Source organism: Neoarius graeffei, chromosome 14 (assembly GCF_027579695.1).
Source record: "Neoarius graeffei isolate fNeoGra1 chromosome 14, fNeoGra1.pri, whole genome shotgun sequence".
Lineage (NCBI taxonomy): Eukaryota > Metazoa > Chordata > Actinopteri > Siluriformes > Ariidae > Neoarius > Neoarius graeffei.
Genome location: NC_083582.1, coordinates 53,357,103 through 53,373,611, shown reverse-complemented (window position 1 = coordinate 53,373,611; position 16,509 = coordinate 53,357,103). Strand labels below are relative to the sequence as shown.

General features: G+C 44.9%; 1 protein-coding gene across 7 annotated transcripts in view; it reads left to right on the top strand.

The window, feature by feature from the left end:
- The window catches only part of bahcc1b (BAH domain and coiled-coil containing 1b), a 444,689-nt gene that overhangs the window by 381,419 nt on the left and 46,761 nt on the right, over positions 1 to 16,509 (top strand). For 6 of the 7 annotated variants that reach the window (XM_060940000.1, XM_060939997.1, XM_060939999.1 and 3 more), the window contains 4 exons: positions 12,583 to 12,705; positions 12,839 to 14,872; positions 15,358 to 15,472; positions 15,596 to 15,795. In XM_060940000.1, coding sequence (XP_060795983.1) covers positions 12,583 to 12,705; positions 12,839 to 14,872; positions 15,358 to 15,472; positions 15,596 to 15,795 — 2,472 coding nt within the window. The remainder of the gene's footprint in view (positions 1 to 12,582; positions 12,706 to 12,838; positions 14,873 to 15,357; positions 15,473 to 15,595; positions 15,796 to 16,509) is intronic. The other variant, XM_060940001.1, reaches the window with a different exon arrangement.

Below are 16,509 nucleotides of genomic sequence, written 5' to 3'. Positions count from 1 at the left end.
CATTCTCTTCTTTATGATGCTCCTTTTCAATCCACTTTGTTTTGTTTGTTATTGTATTTATTGGCCTTTTCATGAAATTGTTTGTAGTGGGAGCATGCATGCGGGTGTGTGTGTGTGTGTGTGTGTGTGTGCGCGCGCGCGTGTGTGTGCGTGTGTGAGTTAAAAGTGAACAGGACACCTGTTTTCCCATCTGGGTAAAATCTCTGATGAGAGGGCATTCTTTTTACACACATAGAGGAGAGAGAGAGAGAGAGAGAGAGAGAGAGAGAACACAGGAACCCCCCCCCCCCCCCCCCCCCCCCCCCCCCCCCCCCCCCACCCCCCCCCCCCCCCCCCCCCCCCACCACACACACACACACACACACACTTTTCCTTGTAAACACATTTTGGGCCCCACATAGAGCTAAATAGTTCTTTATTTGTTTTACACTATGACTGTTACATTTTAGTAAAACGAAAGTGCTGGTACTGTGTGTCTGAATGACGAAATTACATGATGTTTGTGTGTGAGATGCTAGCAGAGTGAATGTAAGAGAGCTAAGAAAGAATGGAGAGAGAGAGAGAGAGAGAGAGAGAGAGAGAGAGAGCTGGCTCAGAGCTGCAGAAGGGGATCAACTTTGATGTCCCAGCTGGTGGAGGAAGCAACACTTGGCACAGTGCACAGTGTGTGTGTGTGTGTGTGTGTGTTTGGAGAGAGTGAACGAGAGAAGGAGAGTTTGTGTATTCCGTAATAGATGTGAATATAATAGTGAGCTAATCGCTCACCCCCAGCACATGCAGGCTCACTCAAACGCATGTTCACCTATTTGTACAAACACACACGCACTGTCCAAATGATTGTTTTTAGGGATTGAAGCCTGGAAGCCCCAATTGCATGATGCCAGCTGGCCTAAATCCAATGTCTGGCACTCAGCAGCAACGGTCTGCTTCCCTTCTCTCTCTCTCTCTCTCTCTCTCTCTCCCACCCCTTTTCAAACTATTTCTCATTCTCTCAGTGTCTTTTATCTCTGCTTCTCTCACTAAGGACTTTTCTCACCTTAGCATTCTCTCTCTCTCTCTCTCTCTCTCTCTGTTCATATTTAGCCTTTGCCCCCCTTAATTCACTTTCCATTATTTTTTCTAGTTTTCTCCTTGTTTCTACCACATAATTCCCTTACTATACTGCTGTATCTTTCCTGTATTTCTTGATTTGTCTCTGCTTCCCTGCTATAGTCTTATTCAACCCTGTTAGCCAAGCTGCTTCCTCATCCTCATTATATCTCCTTTCTGCTATACTCTCATGTCTGCCTGCCTCAGTCCTTCACTTCTCCTCAGTTAGAAGATGAAATGAACAGGTTTTGGTGTTTCTGCCACTCCCACTCCCATCCTGCCTCACTCTCAACTTTTCTCTGTGAGTGTGTTACATCCTACTGCATAGCATGCCCTTGTTTTACATTGCTGTACAACCCCGATTCCAAAAAGTTGGGACAAAGTACAAGTTGTAAATGAAAACGGAATGCAATAATTTACAAATCTCAAAAACTGATAGTGTATTCACAATAGAACATAGACAACATATCAAATGTCGAAAGTGAGACATTTTGAAATTTCATGCCAAATATTGGCTCATTTGAAATTTCATGACAGCAACACATCTCAAAAAAGTTGGGACAGGGGCAATAAGAGGCTGGAAAAGTTAAAGGTACAAAAAAGGAACAGCTGGAGGACCAAATTGCAACTCATTAGGTCAATTGGCAATAGGTCATTAACATGACTGGGTATAAAAAGAGCATCTTGGAGTGGCAGCGGCTCTCAGAAGTAAAGATGGGAAGAGGATCACCAATCCCCCTAATTCTGTGCTGACAAATAGTGGAGCAATATCAGAAAGGAGTTCAACAGTGTAAAATTGCAAAGAGTTTGAACATATCATCATCTACAGTGCATAATATCATCAAAAGATTCAGAGAATCTGGAAGAATCTCTGTGCGTAAGGGTCAAGGCCGGAAAACCATACTGGGTGCCCGTGATCTTCAGGCCCTTAGATGGCACTGCATCACATACTGTACAGGCATGCTTCTCTATTGGAAATCATAAAATGGGCTCAGGACTATTTCCAGAGAACATTATCTGTGAACACAATTCACCGTGCCATCCACCGTTGCCAGCTAAAACTCTATAGTTCAAAGAAGAAGCCGTATCTAAACATGATCCAGAAGCGCAGACGTCTTCTCTGGGCCCAGGCTCATTTAAAATGGACTGTGGCAAAGTGAAAAACCTGTTCTGTGGTCAGACGAATCAAAATTTGAAGTTCTTTATGGAAATCAGGGACGCTGTGTCATTCGGACTAAAGAGGAGAAGGACGACCCAAGTTGTTATCAGCGCTCAGTTCAGAAGCCTGCATCTCTGATGGTATGGGGTTGCATTAGTGCGTGTGGCATGGCAGCTTACACATCTGGAAAGACACCATCAATGCTGAAAGGTATATCCAGGTTCTAGAGCAACATATGCTCCCATCCAGAGGGCGTCTCTTTCAGGGAAGACCTTGCATTTTCCAACATGACAGTGCCAAACTACATACTGCATCAATTACAGCATCATGGCTGCGTAGAAGAAGAGGTCCGGGTACTGAACTGGCCAGCCTGCAGTCCAGATCTTTGGCCCATAGAAAACATTTGGCACATCATAAAACGGAAGATACGACAAAAAAGACCTAAGACAGTTGAGCAACTAGAATCCTACATTAGACAAGAATGGGTTAACATTCCTATCCCTAAACTTGAACAACTTGTCTCCTCAGTCCCCAGATGTTTACAGACTGTTGTAAAGAGAAAAGGGGATGTCTCACAGTGGTGAACATGGCCTTGTCCCAACTTTTTTGAGATGTGTTGTTGTCATGAAATTTAAAATCACCTAATTTTTTCTCTTTAAATGATACATTTTCTCAGTTTAAACATTTGATATGTCATCTATGTTCTATTCTGAATAAAATATGAATTTTGAAACTTCCACATCATTACATTCCATTTTTATTTACAATTTGTACTTTGTCCCAACTTTTTTGGAATCGGGGTTGTAGTTTACAGTATATTGTGCTTGGTGTGTAAAGTTATGTAATGCTGAAATACTGATATGGTATGATACAGACATGTGTAACACCAGTCCAGCTCTGTTTGCTATTTGGTTATTTATTTGCGAGTGAAGGGTAAAGGCCGGTTCATACTTCTGTGTAGAATCTACACTGCAGGTATAGTGCTGATACTCGCACAGGGTGAAGTATTTATACTTGCACATAAGGTGAGCATATCCTCTGGGAGGTGCTGTCTCATGAAACACCAGAATTTGCTGACATTGAAGAAGAGTGGGGAAAAAAAAAACAATGCAAGTTCTACATTTCACCGTAGGAATAATAAACAAATAACCCAGACAAACTGTTGATTTACTGGGGGGAAGATATCTCACGTGATTAATTATAAACCAAGTGAATTCTCACTGAAAGCATTTCTCAAATGTTTTAACTTGTCTTTATTCAGCAGTATGAGTGACGAAAAGCACTTCAGCGTAACTAGTGTTTAATTGCATAATTCTATCAATCGTGGATTGACAGATCCTTTATTATTTTTATTGAATTGTTATGGTTTAGGTTGCATGATAGTGCAGTGGTTAGCGGCTGGCACAGTGGTGTAAAGGTTAGCACTGTTGCCTCACAGCAAGAAGATTCTGGGTTCGAGCCCAGTGGCTGGGCTGGCGGGGGCCTTTCTGTGTAGAGTTTGCATGTTTTCTCCATGTCTGCGTGGGTTTCCTCTGGGTGCTCTGGTTTCCCCCACAGTCCAAATACATGCAGTTAGGCTAACTGGCTACTCTAAATTGTCCATAGGTGTGAATGTGTGTGTGTGTGAATGGTTGTTTTCCAAGCCTAGAATGAAGGGCATCCAGTGTAAAATTATCCATCCATCCATCCATCCATCCATCCATTATCTGTAGCCGCTTATCCTGTCCTACAGGGTCGCAGGCAAGCTGGAGCCTATCCCAGCTGACTAAGGGCGAGAAGCGGGGGTACAGCCTGGACAAGTCGCCAGGTTATCGCAGGGCTGATACAGAGACAAACAACCATTCACATTCACACCTACTGTCAATTTAGAGCCACCAATTAGCCTAACCTGCATGTCTTTGGACTGTGGGGGAAACTGGCGCACCCAGAGGAAACCCACTCATACACAGGGAGAACATGCAAACTCCACACAGAAAGGCCCTCGCCGGCCGCTGGGCTCGAACCCAGGACCTTCTTGCTGTGAGGCGACAGTGTTAACCACTACACCACCATGCTGCCCGTGTAAAGCTATGTCATATTAAAACTCCAATTAATATGACATGTAGCTCAATAGGGTCCACACAGCAGCAATCCCACACACGTAAGTGGGTTAGCACTGTTCAAACCGTGTGACCCATTGGGGCCTTTCTCTGTGGAGTTTGCATGTTTTCCCTGTGCCTGTCTGGGTTTCCTCCAACAGTCCAAAGGGATTAGGTCAACTGGCTATGCTAAATTGTCTGTGGGTGCAAATGATTGTGCCCTGTGATAGGTTGGCGACTGTTCAGTGTATACCACACTGCTTGTTGAGGTCAGCTGGCTCCAGTTTCCCTCCCTGACCCTGAATGTATAAGCAGCATAGAGAATGGATGGATGTTATGGATTACACCACCAACACTGCGTGTTTATTGGGAGTCTGTTCAAAGAAAAAAATAGAAAAGTGTGCTGTTATAATGAACTACAGCCTCTACAGAGCCTCACACTTTATAGTAGATTACCAGTTTCACAAAGAAGAAGAAGTAGCCAAACATGCATAGGAGGAAATGCTATCTTACCTAGTGGACCAATCACAGGTGTTGCAGTCTGCATCATCACAACGTTGTAACATTTCTGAGAAGGTACAGATTAGTGTACGTGGCTACGCTGTACCTACAGCATAGATTCTAAGCAGTAGTATAAATAGGCCTTAATACATGAGTCCTTCAAGACACATGAAGCCTGCCAGCCAAATCGTTTTAAACTGTAGCTCATGATGCCTTGTGAGGAAAGTGCTAACTACCCTCTTCCACATACATGAGCTCAGAGACAGCCACAATGGATTTGTGTTGCTCTGATTGACAGGAGACTATAATGCCATCCCTAATCCCCAGAGAGCATGGCCGGTTTGGTTCTTTTGGGCTCCTGGCCAAAGACATCTTTTATTTACCATTTACACAGTGTAAATGTATTGTGATATTCTGTAAAATACCAAGAAATATATGTCAGTATACAATATAATTATATATGCCATTATATGACAATATACAGAAGGATGACAATGGATAAATTTGAGGAAAATACAACATAAAATGTCTCAGAAAGTCAACATGACCCACAAGAGCACCTTGGCACAGATTCTACAAATCTCTGCAAGACTGGAGAAATGAACTTAGTATATGTTCTGACACCTTTCTATCATAGCCAGCAGTAACTTTTTTCAGCAATTTGTGTTACAGTAGCTCTTCTGTGGGATCGAACAAGAACAGGCTAGCCTTTGGTCCTGATGTACATCAGTGAGCCTTGGGCACCCGTGACCCTGTCACTGGTTCACCAGTTGTTCTTCCTTGGAGAACTTTTGGTAGATACTAGCCATTGCATACCAGGAACACCCCACAAGACCAGCTGTTTTGGAGATGTTCAGACTCAGTCATCTAGCATTCACAATTTGGCCCTTGTCAAACTCACTATGATCCTTATGCTTGCCCATTTTTCCTGTTTCCAACACATTGACTTTGAGAACTGACTGAAGGCACTGGTGTTAACTGATACTGCAAACACAACCTGACTAAACTTGACTTGATAAATTTAAGTTCTGTCTATTCTGTTCTGTTCTAGCTCAAACTTATTATCCATACACACAACATGATACATTTGCTTCAATTGTACTATTCACCAAAGCTCAAGGGATCGATGATGTGTGAAGGTGAGCGGGAATTCGTATGTGTGTGTAGTATGACCAGTAGAGCAGTATGTAATACTGAAGAAGAAGAAGAAGAAGCCTTTATTTGTCACATGCACACTCAAGCACAGTGAAATTCATCCTCTGCATTTAGCCCATCTGAAGCAGTGAACACACGCATGCACGCACACAAGTGAGTAATGAGCACAGACACAGACACATACCCAGAGCAGTGGGCAGCTATGCTACAGCGCCTGGGGAGCAGTTGGGGGTTAGGTGCCTTGCTCAAGGGCACTTCAGCCTATGGCTGCCCTCATGTTAACCTGACCGCATATCTTTGGACTGTGGGGGAAACTGGAGCAGACCAGAGGAAACCCACGCAGACACGGGGAGAACATGCAAACTCCACACAGAAGGTCCCCGTCAGGTGCAGGGCTCAAACCCAGAACCTTCTTGCTGTGAGGCGACAGTGCTAGCCACTACACCACCATGCTGCCCAAGTGCAGTATGTAATACTGAAAAGCTCAGCACTCCCATGAGAGCATTGTCAGGACAAGTAGAAGACGCTTAAACAGACAATATGATGCGGCATGGGGATAGAGAGAGGAAAAGAATAGTTATTTGTTCATTTTTTTTTCACAGTAAAGGTGAAATGTCCACTATAAAACATGTAGATGGGTTTGTATGTCTCCTGGTGGTGATGTGAATGGTTTCTGTCTCTTCTGTCTTTGTCCATCTTCTTTAGTCATTACACCATGCAGTCAGTCCTCCTGAAACCTATGTTTCATTCTGCGCTGAAGTCAGTAAAATGATGTAGGGTCAGCTTATTTTAGATGGTTCACTATCATTGAAATAACTGAACAGATTGTCTATACTGACTGTAGGCAGCTTTTCCTACTACTAACTCATTCTGTGGCTTTTTCTTCCTCTGTCATCTTTGTGTGTGTGTGTGTGTGTGTGTGTGTGTGGTCTCTGAGGGCTTCGTGTGGAGTGGGCTCTTAGTCCTCTCTGCTCTGTAATAGACTGTAGCGGTCTGGTGGAGGCTCACTGGGTTTTATTGCACATCATTAGAGGCTGATTGCTTTTGGACTGCCATGGAGCTCACATCTAATTGTTAGCATTTAAATTAATTGGTGGAAAGGAGAAATGATGAGGGTTTCTGCTCCTCCTTTTAAAATGTCTTAAATGGAAGGCACTACAGTATACTGGAATGCATGTACTCTTTAAACTTGATGCTTCATCTCCTTTGTAGACGCAGACTTTGCCTATTTAAACACACACAAACACACCTATGCAGGCACGCACCTGTTTACAGTTGACTGTGCTGTTGTCATCCTACTCTGGATGGTGGAAATTGAAATTCAGTGGCAGTAGGAAACAGGTGCAGCCAGAAGGCCTCATATTAACCATCTGGACTCCCCTGTGATGTCACTGTCAGCAAAATGCTCCTCGGCTGTCAATTAGTAGGAGAGGCAGAGAGGCAGAGGGGAATCTCTCTCACTCTCTATTTTACACACACACACACACACACACACACACATTTACCTCTCAGACACTATCTCACTCCAGCTCCTTCTCCTACATGACTGGCCTCTTGTTCTACACCATGTTTTACACCCTCTTGTTTTCTCTTCATGCTTATTTCCCCAACCTCCCACCCCCCACACACTTTCATCCCAGAGAACTGATTATGTTCTTGTATGATTGTCTGAACTCTCTCAACACACGCTTGTGTGCATTTCATCTTTCTCTCATTCTGGGTTCATATTCTGCTTCATTTTTGCTTCATATCAAAGTTGGATACAATATTATATGTACATTTCTTGAGTTATGAAAATGAGCTCAGTTCAGCGCTGCTTATATGTAAGTGTGTGCATGCATGTGGACTGAAAATTGATTGATGATGTTTGGGGAACGTCAAGGATGAACTTTATGGACTGCTTTTTAAATTGCTAAGAACTGCTAAAATTTGAATTGTTCTCTGTTTAAGAGTGAACAGAAATGTTCACCAAATTTCTAGAAGGTATCTGGATGCAAAAATGGCAAGAAATATTATTATTATTATTATTATTATTATTATTATTATACATAGGGCCAAATTAATCAGTTCTGATTGGTCAATCAAGGAGGGCATTTTTCCTTAACACGGGGCCGTATTTCTGAAATGCTATTGGCTAGTTCGTTGCTTGGTTACTTGGTTAAATTTATAACGATGAATGGTATTTGTAATTCCTTTTAGATCAAGCACAGAGTTTTCTTGCATTTAGCAATCAGCTTTTGTAAAGAAGTTCCAATAAAATTTTGTAAACCACTTTCAAAATCCTCATGTCATGTCGCCGTGTCATGATGAAAGACGCTTTAGAAACTGATTCAAACGTGCAAGATAGTCTTGCGCCCTGATTGGTTCAGAAGACGTGAATGACAAATGCTGTGAACTTGAATGGCTTCCGAAGTATGAATTTGGCCCTATATATTATAAACAAGTAATCGTATGGTTCCTCGTAAAATTAAGGATCAATTTCACTTGTGATTTCAAAGTTTTGAAATTGCCCGAGTCACAAACTTCAAAATCACTCGTGAAATTAAAGGCGTCACGCAGTGGCAATAAAAGTTGCATTATTCTGCACCAGAATGCTTTCAAGATTCGAAATAAATTGACCGTCGATTTTTCAAAAGCTTCCCACGGTTGTAATCGGTCCTTATTTGATCATGCCCATCACTTGAAATTTTCCGCGTTCGCAGCGCCCCCTGTCGGTCAATGGAACAGCTGCGTGACGTCATACCAGTAACCACTCGGTGCAGTTGCAATGACGGACACACCAGAAAATAGGAGCGATGCTGAGGAAATTAGCTTTGATTTTACCGATACAGAAGAAGAAAATGGCCCACAAGTAGAGATTTTGAGAGCTGAATGTCCTGGTGGTATCCAGCCTTACAGATTTGAACCTGAGTGCTCATCTTCAGAAGAAAATGAGGACAGTTCTGACGACAGAAACGAAGATGAGAATGAAGACCGGCGACTTGAAGACTTGTTTTAGTTGGTTTCTCTGACTAAATCACTACTTGTGTGTATTTTTAAAGACCATTTTCACTTGAATTAGAATGCTGTGTGATTAATCTATGATTATGTGTAATACTGATAGCTGTAGGGGGTGAAAGTATAGCTAGAAAGATTGAATTCTAGCAACTTGACAGCTTGCGATCTCGCGAAATGCAGTGGGCCTTCTGATACAGTAGACCGCTTGATATTCCAGTTTTCATCATTTTCCTTTTATTGCGGTTGATTTTAACTTGATATTCAGTATGTTATAGGCTGGGAGTATTGAGCTTTGTATTGTATTGTTTAGTAAACGTACAATCGTCAGTAATAAGTGATAATTATTAGTTAAAGGCAGCTCTGTGGCATAAATCTTTATATTAATCTTCTGTCATCCATTTGCTAAAATTATGTGCCACATGTGTTATCAAGACAACACTTCATGTGACAAAGAAAGATATGACAAATACATAAATGTATGAAAATCATTTTGTACAATTAATGATTGATACATAGAAACACTTAAAACGTGTGTGGCAGCGGGGGCGTGGTCAAGCGCCGGTCTGTGACAGGAGGGCGGAGCCAGGGAAGGCGAGTGGCAGAAATCACTACACCTGACGGTAATTAACCTGTGTTTTGTGTGTTTTCCCAGTAACCGCGCCCTATTTAAGGAGGCAGAGCTCATCCCGGGACAAGAACACAGTGTGTGTGTTTCGCTATCAGATTAAAACTGGCGGTTATACTGAAAAGTCTGGCAATAAAAAGCCTATTTGTATCTGAAGCGTTGTCCTGCCGTCCTCTGTGCTCCACCCACACTTCAGAGAGCTCTACAGTGGTGCCAAAACCCGGGACAAGGTGGAGCACCAACCTCGCAGCCCCATGGAATCCTCCCCGTTCGGGGACCTGGTCCACGCCCTCGCCACGGCTCAGCAAAGCCAGCACCAGGCGCTCGTCACGCTCCGAAAGGAGCAAGAGCGGCGCTTCGAAGCCCTGGTGCTGGCCCAGCAGGAAGATCGCGAGGCGCTCCGGCATCTCCTCGCGTCGGCGGGGTCCACCAGCGCCCCGGCCGCGGGCCCGTCTCCCCTCACCGTGACCAAGATGGGCCCGCAGGACGACCCCGAGGCGTTTCTCACATTGTTCAAGCAGGTCGCCGAAGCCTCGGGGTGGCCGATGGAGCAGCGCGCGGCGCGCCTCCTCCCCCTCCTGACGGGAGAGGCGCAGCTGGCCGCGCTATAACTCCCCGCCAACCGCCGCGGAGAACGGCCCGGTGAAGGTCCGCGTAGGCCAGCCGGCGGTTGGCGGGGAGTTATAGCGCGGCCAGCTGCGCCTCTCCCGTCAGGAGGGGGAGGAGGCGCGCCGCTCCATCGGCCACCCCGAGGCTTCGGCGACCTGCTCGAACAATGTGAGAAACGCCTCGGGGTCGTCCTGCGGGCCCATCTTGGTCACGGTGAGGGGAGACGGGCCCGCGGCCGGGGCGCTGGTGGACCCCGCCGACGCGAGGAGATGCCGGAGCGCCTCGCGATCTTCCTGCTGGGCCAACACCAGGGCTTCGAAGCGCCGCTCTTGCTCCTTTCGGAGCGTGACGAGCGCCTGGTGCTGGCTTTGCTGAGCCGTGGCGAGGGCGTGGACCAGGTCTGCGAACGGGGAGGATTCCATGGGGCTGCGAGGTTGGTGCTCCACCTTGTCCCGGGTTTTGGCACCACTGTAGAGCTCTCTGAAGTGTGGGTGGAGCACAGAGGACGGCAGGACAACGCTTCAGATACAAATAGGCTTCTTATTGCCAGACTTTTCAGTATAACCACCAGTTTTAATCTGATAGCGAAACACACACCGTGTTCTTGTCCCGGGATGAGCTCTTCTCTGCTCTGCCTCCTTAAATAGGGCGCGGTTACTGGGAAAACACACAAAACACAGGTTAATTACCGTCAGGTGTAGTGATTTCTGCCACTCGCCTTCCCTGGCTCCGCCCTCCTGTCACAGACCGGCGCTTGACCACGCCCCCGCTGCCACAATGTGTTTTTAAAAAAAATAATTTTTTTTCTATCAATACCTAGCCATGACCTTGAAATCAGATCCATTGATAACAAAAGTCACAAATAGTGTTCAGTGTTCGTTGTTACAGCCAAACACAACACACCGATTAGGCATTTTGTATCACAGAATATTAATACATCATTTCATAGTGTTTTGAGTGTTCAAAACTATCCACAAACTGAATAAATCCACAAAATCCGCAATGTAAACAACTCTGGTAAACGCACGCTATAGAGAAAACATGGGGACAGGCCAGCATCACCCAAGGGAGGTTACTGGTATGACGTCACACACAAGTTGACCTAGTTAACGGCTGGCTGCCTAAATTTGGCTGTGCGCGTCAACTTTAAATGCTTGTAGCGGGCGCATCGTGACACTGAGATCGCGGGAAACCGAGGGGCTTGAATAACCCACCAAACCCGACATTTTGACACATGATATAGCCTGATTGCTGAAATTACCGCACGAGGCCTTTAATCCTTAATTTTACTCGGCCCCATACGATTACCTATTATTATTATTATTATTATTATTATTATTATTAATGTTAACGAGTTCCATTATGCATGTGGAAACTATAAACTATACATAATAATCTAATAAGAAACATAAATAGATGAGTAAAAATCTCAGGAAGGCAAACTGGTCACATTCCAATTTAGTGCCTCTGTATATTTGGGCCAGTGCTTCTGTGGCTCATGGTTGCTTGGCATCGAACTGTGCTCAGGGTCTGTAAGTCAGCTGTCTGCTTAGTTTCCACATGAACCTTCCCTCTGCCTTCTGCTGTGGTCTCCACTATCCCAGGATACAGATCCCTGACCTTGGAGGTGCAGAGTAAAGCAAAATGCTGTTTACCTTTCTCTGAAACCATGGGATGTGCACACAACAGCTGCTTGAAGGACAAGTTTTTTTTTTTCCCTTTGATTATTTGTGTATAGGAGTGTGTGGCTTTTTTTTTTAAATGCACTGAGTAAGTACAAAGAAATAAACTATAACAAGCCCTAAAAATGTGAGAAAGCAAACAACTGACAATTTAACAGTTAAAGCGTTGCAAAACTTCTGTATACAAAACATGGTAGATCAGCATTCAGATTTGCATTTTGGATGTTCTCACACCCAAAGCATGATCATCTGTTGAGATAAAATAACAGCAACACTCACTATATCATTAATAATTGTTATTTTCTTAACACGGCTTGTCAAACTGCTTCACTGTTGTCCTTGATCACTTCACACAGCAGCTGCAGCTAAAAGAGGAACTGGAAGCTGAAATCAAAACACTGTGCATACAAGATTTAAAAAAAAAATGTTTCATTTACAATAAGAGATGATCAGCAGCTCATGTATATGTTATGGCTTATTTATGAATGCCAAATGGAGCCGAGAATCTGCATGTTCCCATCAGGGCTGTTGGAAAGGTTCTGTCCTGCTCTAGGGCTTCATGGACCTTCATTCTGCTGCAGCAACAGCACAGCAAAAGGCCAAGTGTGTCACTCTTAGGTTTAGTTTGTCTCTCCTGACAATTTCCTCTCTCACTTTCTCTCTATTTCTTGGTTTCTCTCTTGGTAGCCCCAGGGTATTCCCGCTTTTCTGGAAGTCTGGCCCCCACCTTTCTACCCATGAGCCCCTTAGATCACCATGGAAACAGTAGTGTTCTCTACGGACAGCACCGATTTTACAACACTTCAAAAGGTATGTGAAGCTCATTCCATCTGTCTTTCCACAATTAACACTAATACAAACATATGGTCAGTTCATGAATTATAATCTTAAGAGCATGAAGTCTCTCATACTTTCCTTTTCTCACTATCTTTTTATTCCTCAGATTTCTATATCAGAAGCCTCTCATCACAACCCCACCTTCTCTCCACCAATCACAACTTACCGTCACTGACTCGGACTGCCACTAGCCACCCCTTGGGCTCTTGTAGCCGCGAGCGGGACCCTGGGGGTAGTGGGCCCACCCAGAAAAACTCTAAAGAGTCAGATACAGTAGAACGCGTTATAGCAGTTGGAGGGAAAGACAAGGAGAAAAGTAAACAGGAGGTGAAAGACCGTCAGCACCATGACCCACCTTCGCCAGCCCCCCATCATCACCAACACCTCCATCCTCACCATCATCCTCAGCTCCACCCTTTAGGGCCAGAGGAAAACCCCAGACACAAAGATGATCCAAAGCACCTGAGCGCCTGCCTTCTTTCTACCAAGACCCATAATGGCCCTCATACAGGGACAGCAGTCAGGGGCTCCTCCCTCCCCAGTTGTGTAGGGCCAGGGGCCTTAAATTTAGGAACTGGTCCAAAAGGGGGTGGAGGTAATATCTGCTGCAAAGAGGTGGGTAGTGAGATGCGAATCAGTGAGCCTCCATCAGACTGCCTGCGCCATAGTGCAATGCTAGGCCATACCCATCCAGTACCATATGCTATGCCTCCTCCCCTTGGCCTGGGCTCAGCAGTTGGAGGATCCTGGCCGCACCCTATTCATCCCCACCATCACCACCCCCATCATCCACATCCAGACCTATATTGTCCTCCTGCCCCACTAACCGTGTCCTCTGCTCAGGATAAAAGTCTAGCTCCTGGAGCAGGCAGGGATCGCAAAGTCATAGGGCCCACATTTGTGCCCTCTGTGGGACCTCTGGGTGATAAGAGCAGTGGGCCATTTCAGCTGGGTAACTCTCACTGTCAGGGTCTAAGAGGAATGGTTGAAGAAGTTGGAGGAGAGGGAATAGGGAAGGCCAAAGTTTCAGAAAAGAGTAGTAATGGAGGCAGAATAGCTCTTCCTCCTGCACCTCCCCCCCCTACTCCTAGTAGCTGTCATAAAAAGTCTTCACATCAACAGCAGCAGGATGTCTACAGTAAAGCAGACAAGGGTTTAGACTGGTCTCTAGGCTCCCATTCACATTTACCACAGCAGGCACAGCATGGCCATGATCACCAGCCACATTCCAATCTCCCAACACACTCCTATAGCTCAGAGGCTGCTGAGAATTCCTCAGAGACAGATGCATATCAACCCTCCCTGCCCCAGGGAGCCAAAGATGGCTGCCAGGCTAAAAGCAGCTCTTATGCCAGCACTCCACCCTTCCGGGACTGTTCACACTTAGGTTCACCTCATAGAATTCTATCTGAAAGCAAACCCAATAATGAAAGTGGGTGTGCACTCCAGCGGGACAGCCAGAGGATTGCTAGGGTACACCATCACCAGCAAAACAGCAAGACTGGAATTGAAGGTCAGGATCCAGATCTGGGTCCAAGCAGCAGTTTTCGAGACAGAAGAAAACAAGACGTGGATATTGCAGCACAAGTGTACACTGGGCATCAGACAGGTTCTTCTTGGGAAGTGCGAGGGCAGCAGTCTCAATCTGACAATGAACGACGCAAATCATATGACTCTTTTGGTACAGGGGACCAGGGGCCTCATCCTCCTTTCCCTGCCCACCAGCAACCCTCAGTAGGCCCTCATGGGCCAGAGAACAGTGCCATGAAAAACCTGATGAAGTACAGCAACCAGCAGCCACACCTGCTCTCTCAGAAGAGCCCGTTTGGGGGCCTGGGTAGCCTGAAGCAGGGAATGATGAATGGAGAAAAGAATGACAGAAGTGAGAGGAATCGAGGTGGTGCAAGCTGTGCCCAACAGGAGGGCAAGCAAACTCTGCCTTCAAGGAGGGCCTGTTCCTCTGGGGAGAGTGAGCGCTCAGAGCGGGTAGGCCGTGACTCCGGTGAGGGGGAGGGGGAAGTGAGGCAGCCCCCTGTGGGTATTGCTGTGGCAGTCGCCAGGCAGAGAGAGCCTCTGTGCCGCCCACCAGACAGGCCTGCCACCCACAGCCGCCACGGTAGAGTGCTGCCCAGCATGAAGGGTAAGCCACCAGCAGGAGGCTCAGACTGTGTGCGTATGTGCGTCTGTGTGCAATGTGTATGCATGTCCATTTGAGATAACAAGACAGATATCATTTTAACAGTGATAGTTGCAAACATTTGGAAACCACACATGTGAATTGCTGAATGTGTGATTACAGGAATGGTCTCCAATTAGTCATTTTTGGTTGCTAAATCACGTAATCAGCTATGTGCAAATTGGTCTTGACATTTCAGAAGTTTAACATGCCAGATTGGGTGTTTTAGTCATTTTAGTGCCAGATTGAGTTTGGTTGACAAGTTGTTTACTGTTTTGTCTTTCAGTCATACTTATTTAAATACAATATTTGACAAGTGAACATTCCAAGTATTGTGTTGCAATTGACAAGATTGGTGTTTTACATTAGGTTAAACAAAATACCTACTTAGTTTGTGTTGTCAGTGCTGGGTTGCCAGTTTGTTCTGCTGAATCATCCTTCTGTGGCAGGTGTTGGGCGCACTGTATACCCGGTAGAAAGGGAGGTGGAGGAGGAAAGGAAGAGTATATCTGAGGAACAGCTGTCTCTGCCCTCACTAGACAGAGAAAGAGATCTTCTGCTCAGGTACACTTACTTACTTATTTTAAATAATAATGACCAGAATTTTTTACCATCTCTTAAAAATGACTATAAATTAAGATGCAAGTCATCAGTTATGCCTTTACTTCTTATACTTACTCTATTCAGGGAAAACAAGGACTTAGTTGAGTTTGCAAGGATCCATCCTTCCAGCAGTTGCCATGGAGACCTGACCTCTCACCTCATCATGCCAGGTGGGAGTCAATTAGGAGCTGATCCAACTGTACATACTCACCCAGCTCATCACTGGATGCCTCGGACAGGAAGTCCCTCCCTCTGGATTGGACACTCGTATGGTATGCGATATGGTAGATTCTCAGTTTATTCTAATGTCATTTGCAGGCTTTTTGATATTAGATTCCATTACTTAATTCTGTTTACATATATTAGTATTAGCTTTAAGGTCATTAAAATGATCTTTGCTTGTGTGCAAAATGGTACCCTACACTTATTCCTTTTGAACACTAAAGGTTTTGTAGTAAGGGTCCCCTTTGTTACAGATTCATTTTATGCACACAATCCAACTATTCAAATATTTGGCATATGATTCAAATGTATAAATATTTTGGGCATTTATTGCAGCTGTCTAGCTTTTGATACACTTATTGAGATTTTGATGAAACCCATTAATTTAAAGTGACCAGTCAAATGTGACAATAAATATACAACCCCGATTCCAAAAACGTTGAGACAAGGCCATGTTTACCACTGTGAGACATCCCCTTTTCTCTTTACAGCAGTCTGTAAACATCTGGGGACTGAGGAGACAAGTTGTTCAAGTTTAGGGATAGGAATGTTAACCCATTCTTGTCTAATGTAGGATTCTAGTTGCTCAACTGTCTTAGGTCTTTTTTGTCGTATCTTCTGTTTTATGATGCGCCAAATGTTTTCTATGGGTGAAAGATCTGGACTGCAGGCTGGCCAGTTCAGTACCTGGACCCTTCTTCTACGCAGCCATGATGCTGTAATTGATGCAGTATGTGGTTTGGCATTGTCATGTTGGAAAATGCAAGGTCTTCCCT